At 61.2% G+C, this 16581-nt stretch overlaps 4 protein-coding genes across 4 annotated transcripts; 1 reads left to right on the top strand and 3 right to left on the bottom strand.

The window, feature by feature from the left end:
- The first annotated feature begins 134 nt into the window (after positions 1–134).
- Positions 135–6086, top strand: GGS23DRAFT_575601 (xanthine dehydrogenase). Its single transcript, XM_051516806.1, has 11 exons — positions 135–249; positions 326–1236; positions 1310–1454; positions 1515–1994; positions 2056–2797; positions 2858–4337; positions 4402–4457; positions 4536–4877; positions 4958–5088; positions 5162–5312; positions 5393–6086. The coding sequence occupies exons 2-11, from the start codon at positions 803–805 to the stop codon at positions 5734–5736; spliced, it is 4305 nt and encodes a 1434-aa protein (XP_051370263.1). The 5' UTR covers positions 135–249; positions 326–802; the 3' UTR covers positions 5737–6086.
- A 58-nt stretch (positions 6087–6144) lies between these two features.
- Positions 6145–7875, bottom strand: GGS23DRAFT_598332 (uncharacterized protein; the record flags this gene model as incomplete). Its single annotated transcript, XM_051518755.1, has 1 exon — positions 6145–7875. One exon carries the CDS (start codon positions 7873–7875, stop codon positions 6145–6147), a length of 1731 nt encoding a protein of 576 aa, XP_051370262.1.
- Positions 7876–8853: 978 nt separating this feature from the next.
- Positions 8854–12628, bottom strand: GGS23DRAFT_138618 (uncharacterized protein). Its single transcript, XM_051511248.1, has 4 exons — positions 12620–12628; positions 11864–12484; positions 10999–11151; positions 8854–10667 (listed from the first exon to the last, which is right to left on the bottom strand). Exons 2-4 carry the CDS (start codon positions 12166–12168, stop codon positions 9134–9136), a joined length of 1992 nt encoding a protein of 663 aa, XP_051370261.1. The 5' UTR covers positions 12169–12484; positions 12620–12628; the 3' UTR covers positions 8854–9133.
- Positions 12629–14369: 1741 nt separating this feature from the next.
- GGS23DRAFT_138599 (uncharacterized protein) lies at positions 14370–14833 on the bottom strand. Its single transcript, XM_051511247.1, has one exon. The coding sequence runs from the start codon at positions 14772–14774 to the stop codon at positions 14529–14531; it is 246 nt and encodes an 81-aa protein (XP_051370260.1). The 5' UTR covers positions 14775–14833; the 3' UTR covers positions 14370–14528.
- Between the last annotated feature and the right edge of the window lie 1748 nt (positions 14834–16581).

The raw sequence follows: 16581 nt of genomic DNA, 5'->3' as shown, positions 1-16581 counted from the left end.
CCGCCCGCGTCCCAGTCCTACCTAGCTTTACCTAAGGTACCCACGGCCGGCCAAACTAATAGCCATGTGTAAAGAGGAGGCAGGCCGTCGCGATATGCTGCTACCCGACCAGAGATAGGTACCTCTCTGGTACGGCACCCTCTCGTACCTGGCCGTGTCCGCCGCGTACCAGGTCTGCCCACCGTGGCCGAGGAGAGAGAGAGAGAGAGAGGACAGAGGCAGATCGGCCCAGGATCGCAAGAGGCAAGAGTACAAGAATATTCTCGTCTCGAACTCGGGGTTTGCCGAGGCTTACCTACAGCCACGTAGCTGACAATAAAACCAGCACAGCTCCCTCCATCAGGACATATTTGAGGGATACAGATGCAGCCACGATTACCTGGCGTATGTGTCTAGCTACGAGAAGTGGGGGAGCGTACACGGGCAATCTATAGGTACCTACGATCTACACCACCGCGTACTACTCATAGTAGGTATGAGGTTGGAATTAGTATACTACTGCTTAACAACCTGATATCAGCATACCCGTTTACGTGCTTACTCTTAGCACCCTTCTCCGTCTGTGGCATCTCGATATCACTACCTTAGGTATATACTCCCGTCCGCTTACATCACCGCCCAAGATGCCGTCCGACATTTATTCCTGCCCTACTGCTGCTGCGCCCTCTCGCCCGACGCCTCCTATCAGGATATCTCCCATTATATCCTCCAGTTTCCCTACGTGAAGGGTGCTTCGACGGGCTGCCGAGTAGCTACCGACCCGACAGGTCGACCTGGCTCACCGAGCTTCCCCCTCAACAACATGGCGGCGGCCGATGTGCTCCCGAAGCTTCCCGTCCCCAGCCTGGCCCCCGATCCGCCGCCCGTCCTGGCGCCATCTGCTGCGGACGCCCTCACCCCTCTCATCCGGTCGACGTATAAGACTTCGGAGCTGCGCTTCTACGTCAACGGGCGCTGCGTCATCGTCCAGAATCCGGACCCCGATTGGGTTCTCCTCGACTGGATCCGCGCCCAAGACGGCCTCAAAGGGACCAAGCTTGGGTGCGGCGAAGGCGGGTGCGGCGCCTGCACCGTGGTGTTGCAGACCGCCGAGAGCGGCCGGCGATTGCGACACGTAGCCGTGAACGCCTGCCTCTACCCGCTTGCTGGCGTGGATGGAAAGAGTCTAATTACCACCGAGGGTCTGGGCACTGTCGACCACCCCCATCCTCTGCAGGAGAGGATAGCGAAGATGCAGTAAGCAAAGAAACCAGTTAGCTGTCTCTGCGGCTGGTCTTCTCTCCGCTCTAACGTCCGCCATCGTTCGCAGTGGCTCGCAGTGCGGATTCTGCACGCCGGGGATCGTCATGAGCTTGTACGCGCTGGTCAGGAACTCCTACCGGGATGGGAAGTTCCGGCTTTCGGCCTCCGACGTCGAACTGCAAGGGCACTTGGACGGCAACCTCTGCAGATGCGTACGTATTCGGTCATGTGTCTAGCACTCACGGAGGATGACAAGCGCTTATCTTCTTCAGACTGGTTACAAACCCATTCTCGAGGCAGCCAGGACGTTTATAGTAGAAGACCTGAAAGGCGAATTAGTTGAGGAGCCGGGCTCGACTTCCCGCGAGGCGGATCCCATCGCCGATAACCTGGTGCAGGCCTCGCCCACCGGAAGTGGGTGCGGCTCATCGAGTGGCGGTTCCTGCGGGCGTCCCGGCGGATGCTGCCGAGACTCGCCAGCCAGCGGTAGTCCCTACAGGAGAGAATCCACTACTACCAGGACCACTTCCGCAGACTCACGCGCCAGCAAGACCGCATCAAGCTCGTTCACACCCTACGACCCTACGACAGAGCTCATATTCCCTCCGGCGCTCTGGAAACACGAAAGGCTGCCCATATGTTACGGAAATGAACGGAAAATATGGTTTAAGCCTACGACACTCGAACAACTACTCGAACTCAAGGCTGCTTGGCCTGCTGCCAAAATTGTTGGAGGTGCTAGCGAAACACAGGTATGACCACGATAGCAACCGAACAGCAATATCGTTGCCAAGATCGCTCACACCACGGCAGATCGAGGTCCGTTTCAAGAAAGCCGAATACCGGGTTTGTATCTTCGTTTCCGATATCGAAGAGCTGAATGCACTCAAAGACCCCTATGCCCTATCAGAAATATCCATCCCGGGCAATATGCCGCTAACGAAAGTAGAGGAACTCTGTGCCACGGTGTTCCAAAAGCTGGGTGCGAGAGCGAGCGCTCTCGAGGCGCTCAGGAAGCAACTCAGATATTTCGCAGGTCGACAGATCCGGAATGTCGCCAGTCTGGCCGGAAACTTGGCGACTGCCAGCCCTATCTCGGATTCTGCCCCCTTACTCCTAGCAGCTGGAGCTACAGTCACCGTAAAAGTCTGGGGCCAGGGCTCGCATGAGATACCGCTCTCGACGTTCTTCGTCGAGTATCGAACCACTCGACTACCCAAAAACGGGGTGATCACACATATCAAGATACCACTGCCTCCTCCGGGGGTATTGGAGATAACGAAAGCCTACAAGCAGTCTAAGAGGAAAGACGACGATATTGCTATTGTAACCGCTAGCTTCCGAATACGCGTCGACCCAACTGGCGCCGTCCAGCATGCAACGTTTGCCTTCGGCGGCATGGCACCGACAACCACAGTCGCAACCAAGGCGCAGCAGGTAGTACTAGGAAAGCAATGGGCTGATAGTGCTACACGGGAAGATGTCATATCTGCTCTTCTAGAGGACTTTAATCTTCCGTTCGGCGTCCCCGGAGGAATGGCCCAGTACAGGAAAAGTGAACCCCCCTCCCCTCCCGTATCGTTCGAAAGCCTCGGCCTACTGACATGTTCGCCAGCCTTGACATTGTCTATATTCTTCCGCTTCTGGCACGAGAGCATCCTAGACCTGGGCCTCGCCGAAGTCGACCAAGCACCGGCGCTCGAGATTCACCGAGGGATTTCCACCGGGACCCGCGGTACTATCGAGGCTTCGGGCACCAAGGTCGTGGGCAAGGAGATCCCCCATCTCTCGGCTTTGAAGCACTGCACAGGCGAGGCAGAATACGTCGACGATATGCCGCTACAGAAGAACGAGCTGCAATGCGCGCCCGTCCTGTCGGCTCACGCACATGCGAAGATCCTCAAGGTCGACTGGAGCGCCGCGCTCGAGATGCCAGGTGTCGTCGGTCACCTCGACAAAGGCAGCATTCCCGAGGCGTGGAATATCTGGGGTCCGGTCCGCGTAGACGAACCGCTGTTTGCTACCGACAAGGTGCACTCGCACGGCCAGATAATCGGCGTAGTCTACGCGGAGACGGCCCTGCAAGCTCGCGCCGCAGCGGCCAAGGTCCGCGTGACTTATGAGACGCTGCCGGCCATCCTCACCATCGACCAGGCCATCAAGGCGCAGAGCTTCTTCGACCACGGGAAGCAGCTGAAGAAGGGAGCCGCCGTCGAAGGGCCCCTGGACGACGCCTTCGCCAAGTGCGCGCACGTCTTCGAGGGAACGACGAAACTCGGCGGCCAAGAGCACTTCTACTTGGAAACGAATGCGGCGCTCGCTATCCCGCACGTCGAGGACGGGTCTATGGAGGTGTACTCATCCTCTCAGAACCTAATGGAGAACCAGATATTCGTCGCCCAGGTGCTCGACGTGCCCATGAGCCGCGTGAATATGAGAGTCCGCCGTCTCGGCGGCGCGTACGGCGGCAAGGAGTCCAGAAGCACGCCGATAGCGTGCCTCGTCGCCATCGCCGCCAGGAAGGAGCGCCGGCCCATGCGGATGATGCTGACCCGCGACGAGGATATGGCGACAAGCGGACAGAGACACCCGATGCAGTGCCGGTGGAAGGTCGGCACCAACGAGCTGGGCGTCATCCAGTGTCTCGACGCGGACGTATACAATAACGCTGGGTACTCGATCGACATGTCGGGCGCCGTCATGGACCGGGCGTGCACGCACCTCGACAACTGCTACAACATCCCGCACGCCTGGATCCGCGGCTGGGTCTGCAAGACGAACACGGTGACGAACACGGCCTTTCGCGGCTTCGGCGGGCCACAGGCCATGTACTTCGCCGAATCGTACATGTGCGCCATCGCCGAGGCCCTCACGATCGATGTCGACGAGCTGCGGCGGCGGAACTTGTACCGGGAGGGTGACCTGACGCCCTTCCTACAGCCCATCGACGTCGACTTCCACATCCCGACTATGCTGGAACAGCTGAGCGCCAGCGCCGACTACGAGGCTAGGAAGAAGGCAGTTGAGGCCTTCAACGAGAAGAACAGCTTCCGGAAGCGTGGCATCTGCATGGTCCCGACCAAGTTTGGGTTAAGGTGAGTCGCGTCGTAAGGACTACAGACGGCTACTACGTACGCACGAAGCTAACCCCCGTGACAGCTTCGCTACCGCTTTACATCTAAACCAGGCCGGTGCATACGTTAGGATCTACGAAGGTAGGTGTGAATTTTGTTTTGGCAGCCCAACGGGGGGGGGGGGGGGCTAGAGACGTTGCTAACCCTATCGACCCTTAGACGGCAGCATCCTACTACACCACGGCGGGACGGAGATGGGTCAGGGGCTATATACGAAGATGTGCCAGGTGGCGGCGGAGGAGCTAGGGGTGGACGTGGACCAGATCTTCAACAAGGACTCGCAGACAGACCAAGTGGCGAACCCGTCCCCGACGGCGGCATCGTCTGGCAGCGACCTCAACGGCATGGCCGTCAAGGATGCCTGTCGCCAGCTCGCAGAGCGCCTCGCACCCTACCGCGAGCGCTACGGGCCCGACGCCCCGATGTCAACCCTCGCCCGCGCCGCGTACCGCGACCGCGTCAACCTCGCCGCCAACGGCTTCTGGAAGATGCCTCGCATAGGTTCGTTCCCTTTGCCTCCCCCTGAGCACATACACACAGATACAGGTATAGGCACAAATATCTAATCACCCACCCGACAGGCTACAAGTGGGGCAACTACACTGATCCGCTACCGATGTACTACTATTTCACGCAGGGCGTGGCCATCACGGAGGTGGAGCTGGACGTGCTCACGGGGGACTCGACTGTGCTGCGAACGGACATCATGATGGTAAGCCCCCTCCACCCTAGCGCATCCGCCGAGCTGCTCGAGAATCTAACGCACCGACCTGTATGTCCCCTAGGACGTCGGACGCTCCATCAACCCGTCCATAGACTACGGCCAGATCGAAGGGGCCTTTGTGCAGGGCCAGGGCCTCTTCACGATGGAGGAGTCGCTCTGGACGCAGCAGGGCGAGCTCTTCACCCGCGGACCGGGCACGTACAAAATCCCTGGTGCGCCCTCCGCCTCTCCCTTTTTCCTCGTTTTCCTACTCACCCTCCCCCGGTTGCTCATGAAATAAAATAAAACCTAGGCTTCTCCGATATCCCGCAGACCTTCAACGTGTCGATGCTGACCCACGACGCGCGCGGCCACGCCCTGACCTGGAAGCACCTGCGCTCGGTGCAGAGCAGCAAGGGCATCGGCGAGCCGCCGCTGTTCCTGGGCGCGACCGTGTTCTTCGCGCTGCGCGAGGCGGTGCGCGCCGCCCGCGCCGCCCACCACCACCACCACCGCGGCGGCGGCGTCGCCCTCGTCCTCGACGCCCCCGCCACCCCCGAGAAGCTGCGGCTCGCCGTCGACGACGACCTCGCGCGCCGCGCCGCCGTCGCGCCTGCCGAGGGCGAGACCGACTTTTTCGTCCGCATCGAGGCGTGAGGGGGGGGGTTGAGGGGGCTGGAGTGTGGCTGCGTCTAGGGTTGGTCAAGCGGTGTGAGGCAGGGCTTCGAAGGGGAGGGGCGAGATGCCGTGATATACCTAAGGTTAGGAGACTATAAACGAGAAGGGGATAAGTTTCATGTAGGCGTGTCATCTGTCTAAGTTTGGCCAAAGATAGCGATTTCATCCATCCGTATTTTACTGTCTTACAACCGCCCCCGGCGCCTCGGTCCTTCCTCGCTACCGCGCAGCCTACCCCTGAGCGCCAAAACCAGCCCCGAGCCCAAGTGCTGATAGAACATCATATCCCATATCGTAGGTACTAATGCATACACGCACGCATACCCGCCTCGTCCCGTCCCGTCCCGTCCCGTCCACATCCCTCCCTTGCTTCATTACCCCCGCCCGTCACGCACACGACCCCTCCGTCCCCTCGTCGACTTGTCCGCCCTCGCCACCACCCTCCCCCTCGCCCGCCGCCAGCGCCCGGCGCACGTACTCCGCGAAGCTCTCGAACAGCGCGTGGTCGTAGCCCTGCACCCAGCGCGCCACCGCCGCCGCCACCTCCTCGCCGCCCGCGCCGCGCGCCACCGCGACCGAGAAGCCGAGCGCGCACTCGGACGGGTGCTCGGGCGCGCGGGGAGGCGCGACGTCGTCGTCGTCGTTGTCGTTGCTATTGCCGCGGACGGCACCGCCCGCCCTCTCCCTGCGCCGGCGGTGCGCGCGCCCCCACACGTTGGCCGCCGCGTAGCCGACGCCGCGGGCGCGGCGCGCGTCCCAGGTCCAGGCGGCGAGGCGGAGCGGCGCGAGGGCGGCGCGCAGGCGGCGCGCGAGGCGCGCCCGGGCGCCCGCGCCCCCCGGCCGCGTCGCGAGGGTCGCTTCCGGCGGCGGCGGCAGCAGCGCGCGCTTGCCGGGGGGCAGGAGGCCGGCGGCGGCGCGGGCGGCGCGGGCGCAGGGCCGCGCGGCGCCGAAGCTCCAGGCGAGCGCCCAGCGGCGCGTGCGCGCGCCGGGCGAGAACGTCGCGAGCGCGTAGTTAGCGACGCCGCGGCGCCGCAGCGCCGCCACCAGCGCCTCGACGCTCGACAGGCGCCCCAGCATCGCCGTGTACCAGCGCACGCGGCCGCGCAGCGCGAGCGACTCGTCGAGCAGGCGGCCGACGAAGTCGACCTCGCCTCCGGCGGCCGCCAGATCGTCGATGCCGCCGGGGCCGGGGCCGGGGCCGGGGTACACCATCTCGACGGGCGCGCCGGTGCACGCGCCGCTGGGCGGGCGGTCCTTGCGCGCGGCGAGCGCGGCGAGCTCGGCGGCCGACGCGTAGAACGGCGGGTTCGTCATGACGAAGTCGAGGGCGTCGAGGCCGAGCTCGTCGAGCGGGACGAGGGGGCGGGCGGCGGCGGCGGCGGCGGGGGGAGTCCCGCGGTCGACGATGCGGATGCGCGGCCGCAGCGCCGGGTTGAGGTCGAGGTTCCGGCGCGCGCTGCGCAGCGACGCCGCGTCGACGTCGGTCGCGACGAAGGACCAGTCCGGGCGCTGCGCGCAGCCGAGCAGCGGGTAGATGAGGCTGGCGCCGGTGCCGACGTCGAGGCCGACGACCTTCTTCTCCGCCGGCGGCGCGTCCGGATACCACGGCGACGCCGTCGAGTCCAGCAGGTCCTTGAGCCACACGATGTAGCTGTGCCGGTTCGGCACCGCCGGGCACAGCCGGTCCGCCGGCAGCTCCACGCGCAGCCCGAAGTCCACGCGCAGCAGCGTCGTCGTGAGCTGCACGAGCGCCGCCGGGTCCCCGAAGTCGAGGTGCACGCCGCCGCCGCTGCTGCTCTCTTTCAGCACCGCCTGGAACGCCGGGTCCCGCTGCCCCAGGGCCCGGAAGTCCAGCTCGCCCGAGTACAGCGTCCGCCAATATTCGTCGTCCTTCGCCGCGGGCGCGACACGTGGAGGGGGGCTCGAGGTGATCCCGACGTCCGAGGCCGGGGATCCGGAGCTGCGCGCGGGTGCCTTTGCGCAGCGGCAGTCTGCCTCGGCCGCAGACGCGTCGTGCTGGTCGTTGTCGTCGCCGAAGGCGGTCGGCTCCGGCTCCTCTCCGGTACGCTTCCGCTTCGTGCCGCGCTGCTCAGGCCCGGGGCCGCGGTGCGACGCCATGGCGTCCTTCTCCTGCTCGGCGGATCCTCCCAGCGGCATTGAACCGCATGCTGATATTTCGGTGGTGGCCTCTTTTGCCTCTCGTCACATCCCCGAGATTCACCCTACTAGATACGCATCCGGGGGCGATGTAGGATAGATGGAATTGTTGAAATGCGAGACAGGCACAGAAGCAAGTTACTAGGTACGTAGTAGAGGTAGTTGAGCCTCCGCTGCCCGCTATAAAAAAAAAAAAGCGCTGACGCGCTGCTGATGTAATGTGGCGCTGCGAAGCCTTATCATAGGTAGGTGCAGCGTAAAACGACATAAAGTGGCATAAGCGGTATAAGCGGCATAAACGCCGACCCGGCAACGGCTCGCCGGGCACCTGTATATTCCAACGCTATGAGTGCTAATAATAGGGCCTCGGGGGGTTGCTACGACATTATCACCCCGATACCTCCTCCACTTGCCATTGTCATGATGCTTCCGGGAAACGCAAATATGGGAATCATAGTGCAAATGCTAGAACGTAATACTACAGAGCTTCGTCAAAGCCGCAAATACAAACACCACCCTCCTTCCCCGACTAACCGCCTGAAGCAACGGCCGAGCCATCTACACTGCCCAGGTGCCACTGGCGTACACGATGGAAATCTCAGATAACACCGTCTTTTACTCCTCTTCTTCGTCCCCGATTCCTTTACACGATCTCTCATCCCGTATCTGAGCCTCCGCCTCGAACCCCCCCCCTTCCATATATGCTGATAGAGTTAGTTATCCGCGCCCGCGGCGAATGCGTATTGCTCTGGAATCAAGATGCTCTAAGTGTTCTTGGACGAGAGAAGCCGTAGGGAGAAAGTAGAACGAAACCCAAAATCCGACTACGCATAAAACACAACCCGAGTCCCGCGACGCATCACAGCCCCGCTCCCTCCGTTGCCGTCGGGCGACAGTCGACTTGCATCATCGTGAATCGTAGGCGCGTGTCGGCCTCAATTCGCTGCGTAGTATGAGACAAGTTCAAAACTACGGATGACGGCGGGAGTGTGGACCATGATACCACCGAGAGGGAGGGAAAAGAGACCAGGCTCGCGTGAGAGCAGACCGAAAACGCCACCCAACGCCAGCCCATGGGGTTTTCCTATTAGCATACAGTACTGTAGAAAGCGTCGCCCGATGACTTGAAAATGGTACCGGGAACCGCCGGCAAGCCCAAAGCACCCAGTTACAGGCCTGAGGAGGCGCGAGCTAAGAAGGCGTCTAGCCAAGAGCGCCATCAGACGCCGCCTCCCATGAAGGCTGCGAGATCATCCAATTCCAGCAGCTGGCGCTCAAAGGCAACGCAGAGTTCGGCAGCGGTCATATCGCTACCCGATGCGGCTGGTGCCACCTCGGCCGGCTGCCCAGTAGAGGAGGGCGCTGGAGACTCCGCCTTCGCCTGGCCCGGAGGCGGGCTTGCGGTCGCCGGCGTCGACGCACCCGCCGAACCCCCGTTGATGGTTGTGAAACCCGACTTCCGCGGCGGCTCACTGCTACGGCTGTCGACTTGCTCCTGCGCGTGCGCCGACTCGGGCCGTTCGTAGTCCATGCTGTCGGGATTATCCGGTTGGCTGGCGGTCTCATCTTTGGTCGACGCTGCCGTCTCGGGCACGACCCGCTGCAGCGACCGGTCACCGTTACGCAGGACCTTGTTCATCACAGAGAGGTGGCGGTACCAGGGAACTGCCAGGATCCAGATGTTAGCGCCGTCCTGCAGGAAGCGCATACCGTCGCGGACGATGGACTCGGCCGTCTCGTTCACGTCGCCGGGAGTGAGGCCTTTCAGGCTGAACCAGGCCACGGTGGAGCAAGCCGTGAAGCACGAGAACAGCATGACGAGGGGGAAGTTCAGGACGGCGTCCTTTTCCGTGTTCGCCTCGAGGGCCAGCAGAAGCGACACCACGCTGTGGGCCGCCGCGAAGACGCGATCTACGGTCTGGAGATGGACGTGCGGGACCATGCGCCAGGTCTCGTGGTTGAAGCCGTCGGTGGTGACGAGATGGAGCAGCCTGCGGCGGTTCACCATGATGGTGGCGCAGTGGAGGAGGCAGTGCAGCAGAGCATACGTGTACCCGCTGCCCATGGTGATGTGCAAGGTCACGTGCCCGGGCTTGTCCATGAAGTGCATCGGCAGGGAGTTCCGGACGACCTCGATACCCGCCTCGAGGGTAACGCAATCCTCCTCGGAGAAGGAGGTGCTCGTGACCGTGGTCAGCATCTCGATGACATTGCGCCAGGCCTGAGTCGCCATGACGATGTGGCCGAATTCGCCCACTTCGGCCAAAGGAGTCGACGAATCCGGGAGGCTGGGGGGCGGGCCGCCGGCCAGGGTGCGCACGTAGGCAGGCGTGCCGAAGTTGTAGCTCATGTCGGGGCACGGAAGAGGGACATCCTTGATGTCGTGGTGCGAGACCGCCGGCTGGCGCCCGGGGCTGCTGGTGAGGAAGCAGTCGAGAACGTAGATGAGCCACAGCGTACGACGAAACGATTCATCCTTAATGAACTGGTCCGGGTCGCCGCGGTTCTGGTGGACGGCAATTATTCGATACATCTGGGCCATGCGGGAGGCCTGGCCGAGGTAGACGTAGGCGCGCACGGCATTGCGGTTGCCCCATTCGTGGATGATGAGGAGACAAAGAGCCTGAATATCCGCCAAGCTGGGGTTGTCGAGATTTTGCATAATTACGTTGATGGCCTTGACGGCAAAATGCTCCGAGGCAGCCGAAGCGCCTCCCTGGCCGCCATACCGACGAATCAAAGCGGGCGAGCTCCTGCGCGCGGGAAGGACAGAATGGTTAGCTAAGTCCGGGGGGTGGTGCAATCTCAATTCGATGCAACGACATCTTTTCGTGCAGTCGGAAAGCCAGGCGGCGGCGGGGGAAGACGCCGCGACGGGCGCGAGGGGGATCATTGGTGCATTAGGCGAGAGGCGAATGCACCTCCGGAGATGAATGAACCATTCGCCCGGAATCCATTTTCAGAAGTGGATAGCGCGGGCTCCGGGGGGGGGTTGGTGGTGTGCGCAAGTGCGTGTGGGAGATGATGGGACGACATGGCAAGATGCCGCCGAGCAAAACGAGCTAGACGAAAATGGTGACTTACCGAGCGGCGCAAGTCAGCAGGCCGTTGACGATGCTGCCCTCGAGGGTGCCGTTCTTGAGCTTCTGCAAAAACGAAGGCTTGTGGAAGGCAACACAGGACGGGAGCGTCTTGTTGATTACCCTCTCGCATTCCGTCATCAATTCCGGACTGAGCCTGTGGGGACAGACGAAAATACGTGTTAGTGGGGGCCGATCAACGCGAGGGAAATTCGGGGGGGGAGGGGACAAGGGGGATGGAGAGGCGGATCGCAGGGGCGCGCGTGTCAAGGTGCAGGGTCAAGCGGACGGAGCAGGATGGGGTCCATGGGAGCGAGAGGCGTTGGAGAGGGCAGAGAGGGCAGAGAGGGAGACAGGCAAAGATCCCGAGGCGAGACGAGGCGACCGGCAGTCATGCCCCATCCGTAGCCACCCACCGTCATCGACATGGTGGTGGAGGCGGTGATGATGGTGGTGGTGGTAGAAGCGGGTAGCGAGAGCAGTATGTAGGTAAAGGCGATAGTGGTACGAGCGGGTGGTGTAGGAGGAGGGGGTAGAGAGAGATTTTGGCCGGCTGCGTATGCGCGTCCTGGGCTTGACCGGGACCAGGGAGCACGGGTCACCAAATACCAAGATCGCCCCGGGGCGCAGACCACCGCGGTCCCTCGGTCATGGCCGAAGCAGATGTCCACAAAGAAGCAAATCGGGCAGATTAGGTAGACACCAGGGGGGGGGCGGTTGGCAAATGCAACCGAACACCCGGACGGTGAGCAGAGGCGATGCAAAGAGAGCGACGCCGAAGAACAAAACGGGGCAAGGAAGAGCAGAATAGCGAGTAGTCGTAACAGTATAAATTAGAGAAGAAAGAGAGAGAGAGAGAGACCACTTACTTATCCGTACTAGATTGCAGGTTGCGCGGTAAGACGGTGCTGGACGCGACAGGCTGGCGGTCGCTTGTCGCCGACACGCTGCGCTCGCCAGGAAGACTCTCGCGAGGACGGGCGGGCCTCGCGGGAGATTGGCCGTGGACGTGAGCCATCGACTCGGAGGGCAGATAGCACTCGTGCATCCCCTTCGCGCAGTTCCTGCACGGCGCGCGGCCATTCTCGTACACGCATTTGGTCTTGCCCTTGCGACAGCGCACACAGGCACCGCCGGCCCTGAGCGACGTGCCGCGTACGAAAGGCGCCGACATGGCGACGAGAGAGAGGTGCAGGCAGAGAGGGTGATGGGACGAACGGGTTGATGATGGCAGCGGGAACAGACGGCAACCAGGAGATGACGGGAAGACGGTGATGATGGCGATGCCGGTCCGAGCAGGATTGGGATGCTCCGAAGGCAGGTCCGGTGGGAGAGGAAAGAGTTGTTTGAGAGAAGAAGGGTTGGACGGAGAAGACGGGGGACGGTGGATTTTTCGGTGCGGTGGTGGGAGTTTGTTGTAGGGGGACTCGGTCGGAGTGGAGGTTCGAGGGAGGGGCGGTTAATAATAGGGCAGACGTGCACGCGTGTCTCTGGTGTGCGCGTGTGAATGGGCGAGACTCCAGGGGGGGCACGGCGCAAAAAAAAAGAAAAAAATTGGATAAAACGACAGGGAAGACGGAAGAAGAGTATCTGGTTAATAGAAATGGTAAGGCAGAGGCACCAACCTGACTCCTTGTGACTGTGGAGGGTATAAAAAGGTCAGGTTTGGGCGGACGGCGCTCTGGCGAGAGAGGCGGCTCTAGAGATGAGGGGGGGTGGAGAGAAAGACGGGGGAGGGATTTCGCGTGCGCGAGGAGAAGAGAGAGAGAGAGAGAGAGGAGAGAGAGAGACGAGGAGAGAGAGGAGAAGGGAGAGGGAGAGAGGGTCGCTGCAGAGGAGACGGACAGGACGGGAGGGAGTCGAGAAATTAGGGACGGACCAGACTCGGGCGTTTGCACTAAAATCAGCACGCGCACCTGAGCCAAACCCCCAGCACTGACGATTCCTGAACAGAGGGCGATGCGACAAGGCGGTCAATTCGGGGGGCAAAGGCCGCCTAGCCCGGCTCTTCCTGCCGCTGCCGCTGCCTCTGCTTCTGGCCGCCTCAGCGAATTTATCGTATATTTATTTATTTTAGTCTCCATTTTCGCCGTCGCCTTGCCGCCTCTTCTTCTTTCTCTCTTTTCTTGCCTTGCCCTCTGCACAATTATTTCTATTCTGCGCGTCTCTTACATAGGCCGCCTACAGGAGATCATCTTCCGGCCTCTTCCCGTTCTCTCGGTTGCATTTCCCGTGCTGCCCTCTCCCAGGGTCGGCATCGTATATTAGTGTTGCTACTGCTCTCTATCGGCTCACGGTTGTGTTATGTACCTGCGCCCAGGTAGTAGTAGCCTTTTTTTTTTTTCTTTTGCTCTCACACCTCCGTCTTTTTTTTTTTAATGTTGTGGGGGCCAAAGCCGGGGGTGTCGTCCGTCCCGGTCTCCTGCCATGGGGTGCGTGGCCTGCCTTACCTCCTCCTCTCCCTTCGCCTCCTTTCTCTCGCACGATGCGCCCTCTCCGCACCCGGATCTGAACATCGGCACGGCGACAGAAAGACGCAGGCGCAGACGAGGGTTGCGATGACAAGAGGAGGGAAGAGAGGTAGAGCCGGTCAACCGCTTCGGCACGGGAAAGGAGGCCCTCTCGCCCTAGGTAGGTAGGCGTGGATGTGCCCGCAAGCGGTAATAAGTAGTGTAGGGGGGAGGGAAGAAGAAAAAGAGTCGATCAATCGGAGGTAGATTGTCGAGGCCCCCTACGCTGCGAGCAGGTAGAAGGGGGGGACGCGATGGAGTGAGTGGTGGTGCTCGGCTCTACGGCTCCCGGGGCTGGTCGTCTCTCTCGCGTGGGAATTTAATATTCTGGCTAGGTAATAAGACGGGGCCGCCATGCCGTACTGTTTCTGTACTGTACTGTGCGACGCGATATGGGGTACGGAAAGGGTGGTGTGGTACGTACTTCGTAATACATCCGCCTCCGACGTCCGTACTATATAGCTCCAATGGTGCACCCCCCCCCCTTTTCCCTATCGCCTCGCCTCGACTCTGGTCGGTCGGTCGGTCGGATCCTACCTTGGTAGTCTCCCGTCACGCAGCCCCGACAAAGTAAAAATAACCCCGTCGCGCGCATCGGGGGCGTCTTCGTGCGCAGTATGCGCGATAGGCATCGCCGCCTCTCCCTCCGATCCCGTGCACCAGCGGGCGAAAAGGGGGAAACATAATTAAATACATCCAGGTCCATTTCCGCTTCGACTTCGAGGTCGGTGATGATGAAGCTCCCCTTCCGCTCCGCTTTGTTTGCTAGGCCACGCTCTCTAAGAGGTCTGTTATGTGCCGCACAACGCGTGGGTGGTAAAATGAGATGGGGAACTCGGCAAGCCGACCGATCCAATCGTGTACCTTGGTACCCCCATCGACTCGGTCGGAGCGCAAGCAGCTGAGAGCTACGGAGAGAAACGGCAACGGATCGAAAGCCCCATCGAAGCACGGCCCTTGCTGACTACCTACCTACCTCCTATGTACCTTAGGTACCTCCTAGACAAGTATCCGTGTATCTCCCCTACGCGGTCCACCTCGGTTCGGTGAGATTAGAGCAGGTACCTGGCCTGGCATCGCCGCTGGGATGGGCGGAGGCGGGAGGCGGGAGGTACCTCGCTCTAGGGAGGACGTCAGGCACGTACATGTTGTATGTACATACCCCCGGAACACAGGACGGAGGTATCCACGATGACGCATTTGCCGGCGACAAGAAGAAATGGAAGGCGCGCGTCCTAAGTACCCAGGTACCCACCTGCCTATTCCACATGTGGATGTTGTATTTACGTCTTTCTCATGTACACAACGTGTGGTGCGGGCATACGCCAGGTACATGCACGGGGAACACGGGGACGTACTAGTCTGCCGACACGGTAAACCCATCTAGGTAAGTTCGTGCGCTAGCACGGGTCTTGGAAAGTCGCCATCGGGTTGCGAGGCAGCATCGGGACGGGCTGGGGGGGGGGGGGTCTGTACCCTACGGCGCGCCTCGGCCCCTGTGTATGTACTTCACGAGCCACCTCGCAGGTTGGCGCCGCGGTCGGTCGCAGGTCTGTACATGGACATCCATACCGTAGAAACATCGGAGCCTTCGTGCCTACCGTGGCTGCCCCTTTCGGGGGCCGAGGTCGCTAGGCAGTTACGATGGAAACATACATAACACCCCATGATCGTCCGTCTATTCGTCCTATTCAATGCGCCAGGTGGCTGGCGAGTCAGCGCCCCGTCCCGACTCTTGTTCTCTCGTCCTCTCGTCGGTTCCAGAGGCGGAGAACCCATCCGCGCCGGCGCCGACCAGCAACTTGGTGAGCTCGGCGGGCGTCGTTTGCGAGAAATCCCAGATGCGCTTATCCATGCCTACATATAGGCGCGCACACGTCTAGATGTGTCCAAATACCCAAAATACAACCGACGCGTACCCGCTGGCCGTTGGAGGGTGGGTACGGGTATGCCAGTCCACTTTCACGGTACCGTAACGGTCTTCCGAGATGAGATGGCCGCGTATGTACACCTTACCCGAGATTTCTCTTTCTCTTCTCGCATCTTTCCTCCGTCTTACCCCCCTTGCCGCGGCCCATGAGTAAGAGCGGGAGAGGGATGATCATACGGACGTGGGCGACGCGCAATGCTAAAAATATACGTGCGCCCGGCGTGCACGAAGCCTGCGATCTGAGGAGATGGCAAAGCTTTCGGGGTCTGGTATCGGCTGACGAGGCCACGAGTCGGTTAGCCGGGGCTGACTCGATGCAACCTCGCTCAGGCAACGCAGCCTGCCACGTTGGGTGCTGAGCCCGCCCGCCGTCGACGTAGGGGAAATAAAAAAGGAATGGAGCCCAGCCCGCCCGCGCGTCGCTGGCCACACACGACGAGAACACGCGGGACGGAAAGCCTCCCACTGGTCACGCGCAGGCTGACCGGAATGGGTCCGGTTCACCGTCGCCGAGACATTAGCATGTAGCCATCTCGAAAATAAGTACGATGTAGCGACCGCCGGATGCAGACCACCATCTCACCGACGGAGCGATTGGCGCCTTGTTGCCTCCACCGCACACGAAGTCTACCCCATCCCTCTCCCTCTTCCGGTGTATAATATGTCGATTTCCTCGGGGCGTGGAAATGCGGGTTCCGACGAGTGTTTTTCGCAACAATCGCCGGCCGACGACAGTCCATTTGAGACCGATATCGAGCATAACCTACCTCCCTATGCGCGTACCAGAGGCCACGGGAGTCGTGGATGGCTCGACGCGGGAATGGGCGAAAATGGGTGACACGAGCTGCAGTGCCATGTGCGCAATCGTCGTAATCCCCATCCGCCATCCCTCATCTCGTCCCATCCTGCCTCCCCCCCCCCCTCCCATCCTTTCGCTCCTTACTCTTTGATCGTCGGCGCCGGACTCATCTAGCGCACACTTTTGCCCGACCGTGCTAACTATAACCCTTGTACATCTACCGGTATACGATATACGTATGCACGTAGGTAGGTTTACACACACGCCCGCCTCCGCAAATGCTTCTAATCTACCAGCCTGCGCGCGCTACCTCTAGAGTCGCATTCCATCTCGACCGGCCAACCCTCC

This window comes from Durotheca rogersii (genome assembly GCF_024521655.1).
Source record: "Durotheca rogersii strain YMJ 92031201 chromosome Unknown GGS23scaffold_17, whole genome shotgun sequence".
Taxonomy (NCBI): domain Eukaryota; kingdom Fungi; phylum Ascomycota; class Sordariomycetes; order Xylariales; family Xylariaceae; genus Durotheca; species Durotheca rogersii.
This window is presented reverse-complemented; position numbering and strand designations above follow the sequence as displayed.

Bases quoted from the DNA above. Each gene is read 5' to 3' on its own strand.
- GGS23DRAFT_575601 (XM_051516806.1), top strand. From the start codon at position 803: ATGGCGGCGGCCGATGTGCTCCCGAAGCTTCCCGTCCCCAGCCTGGCC. The intron at 1,237-1,309 runs GTAAGCAAAGAA...CATCGTTCGCAG, and splicing joins GAGAGGATAGCGAAGATGCA to TGGCTCGCAGTGCGGATTCT. The intron at 4,878-4,957 runs GTTCGTTCCCTT...CCCACCCGACAG, and splicing joins CTGGAAGATGCCTCGCATAG to GCTACAAGTGGGGCAACTAC.
- GGS23DRAFT_138618 (XM_051511248.1), bottom strand. From the start codon at position 12,168: ATGTCGGCGCCTTTCGTACGCGGCACGTCGCTCAGGGCCGGCGGTGCC. The intron at 11,152-11,863 runs GTAAGTGGTCTC...CTGTCCCCACAG, and splicing joins CTGCAATCTAGTACGGATAA to GCTCAGTCCGGAATTGATGA. The intron at 10,668-10,998 runs GTAAGTCACCAT...TCCCGCGCGCAG, and splicing joins CTGCTGACTTGCGCCGCTCG to GAGCTCGCCCGCTTTGATTC.
- GGS23DRAFT_138599 (XM_051511247.1), bottom strand. From the start codon at position 14,774: ATGTGGAATAGGCAGGTGGGTACCTGGGTACTTAGGACGCGCGCCTTC.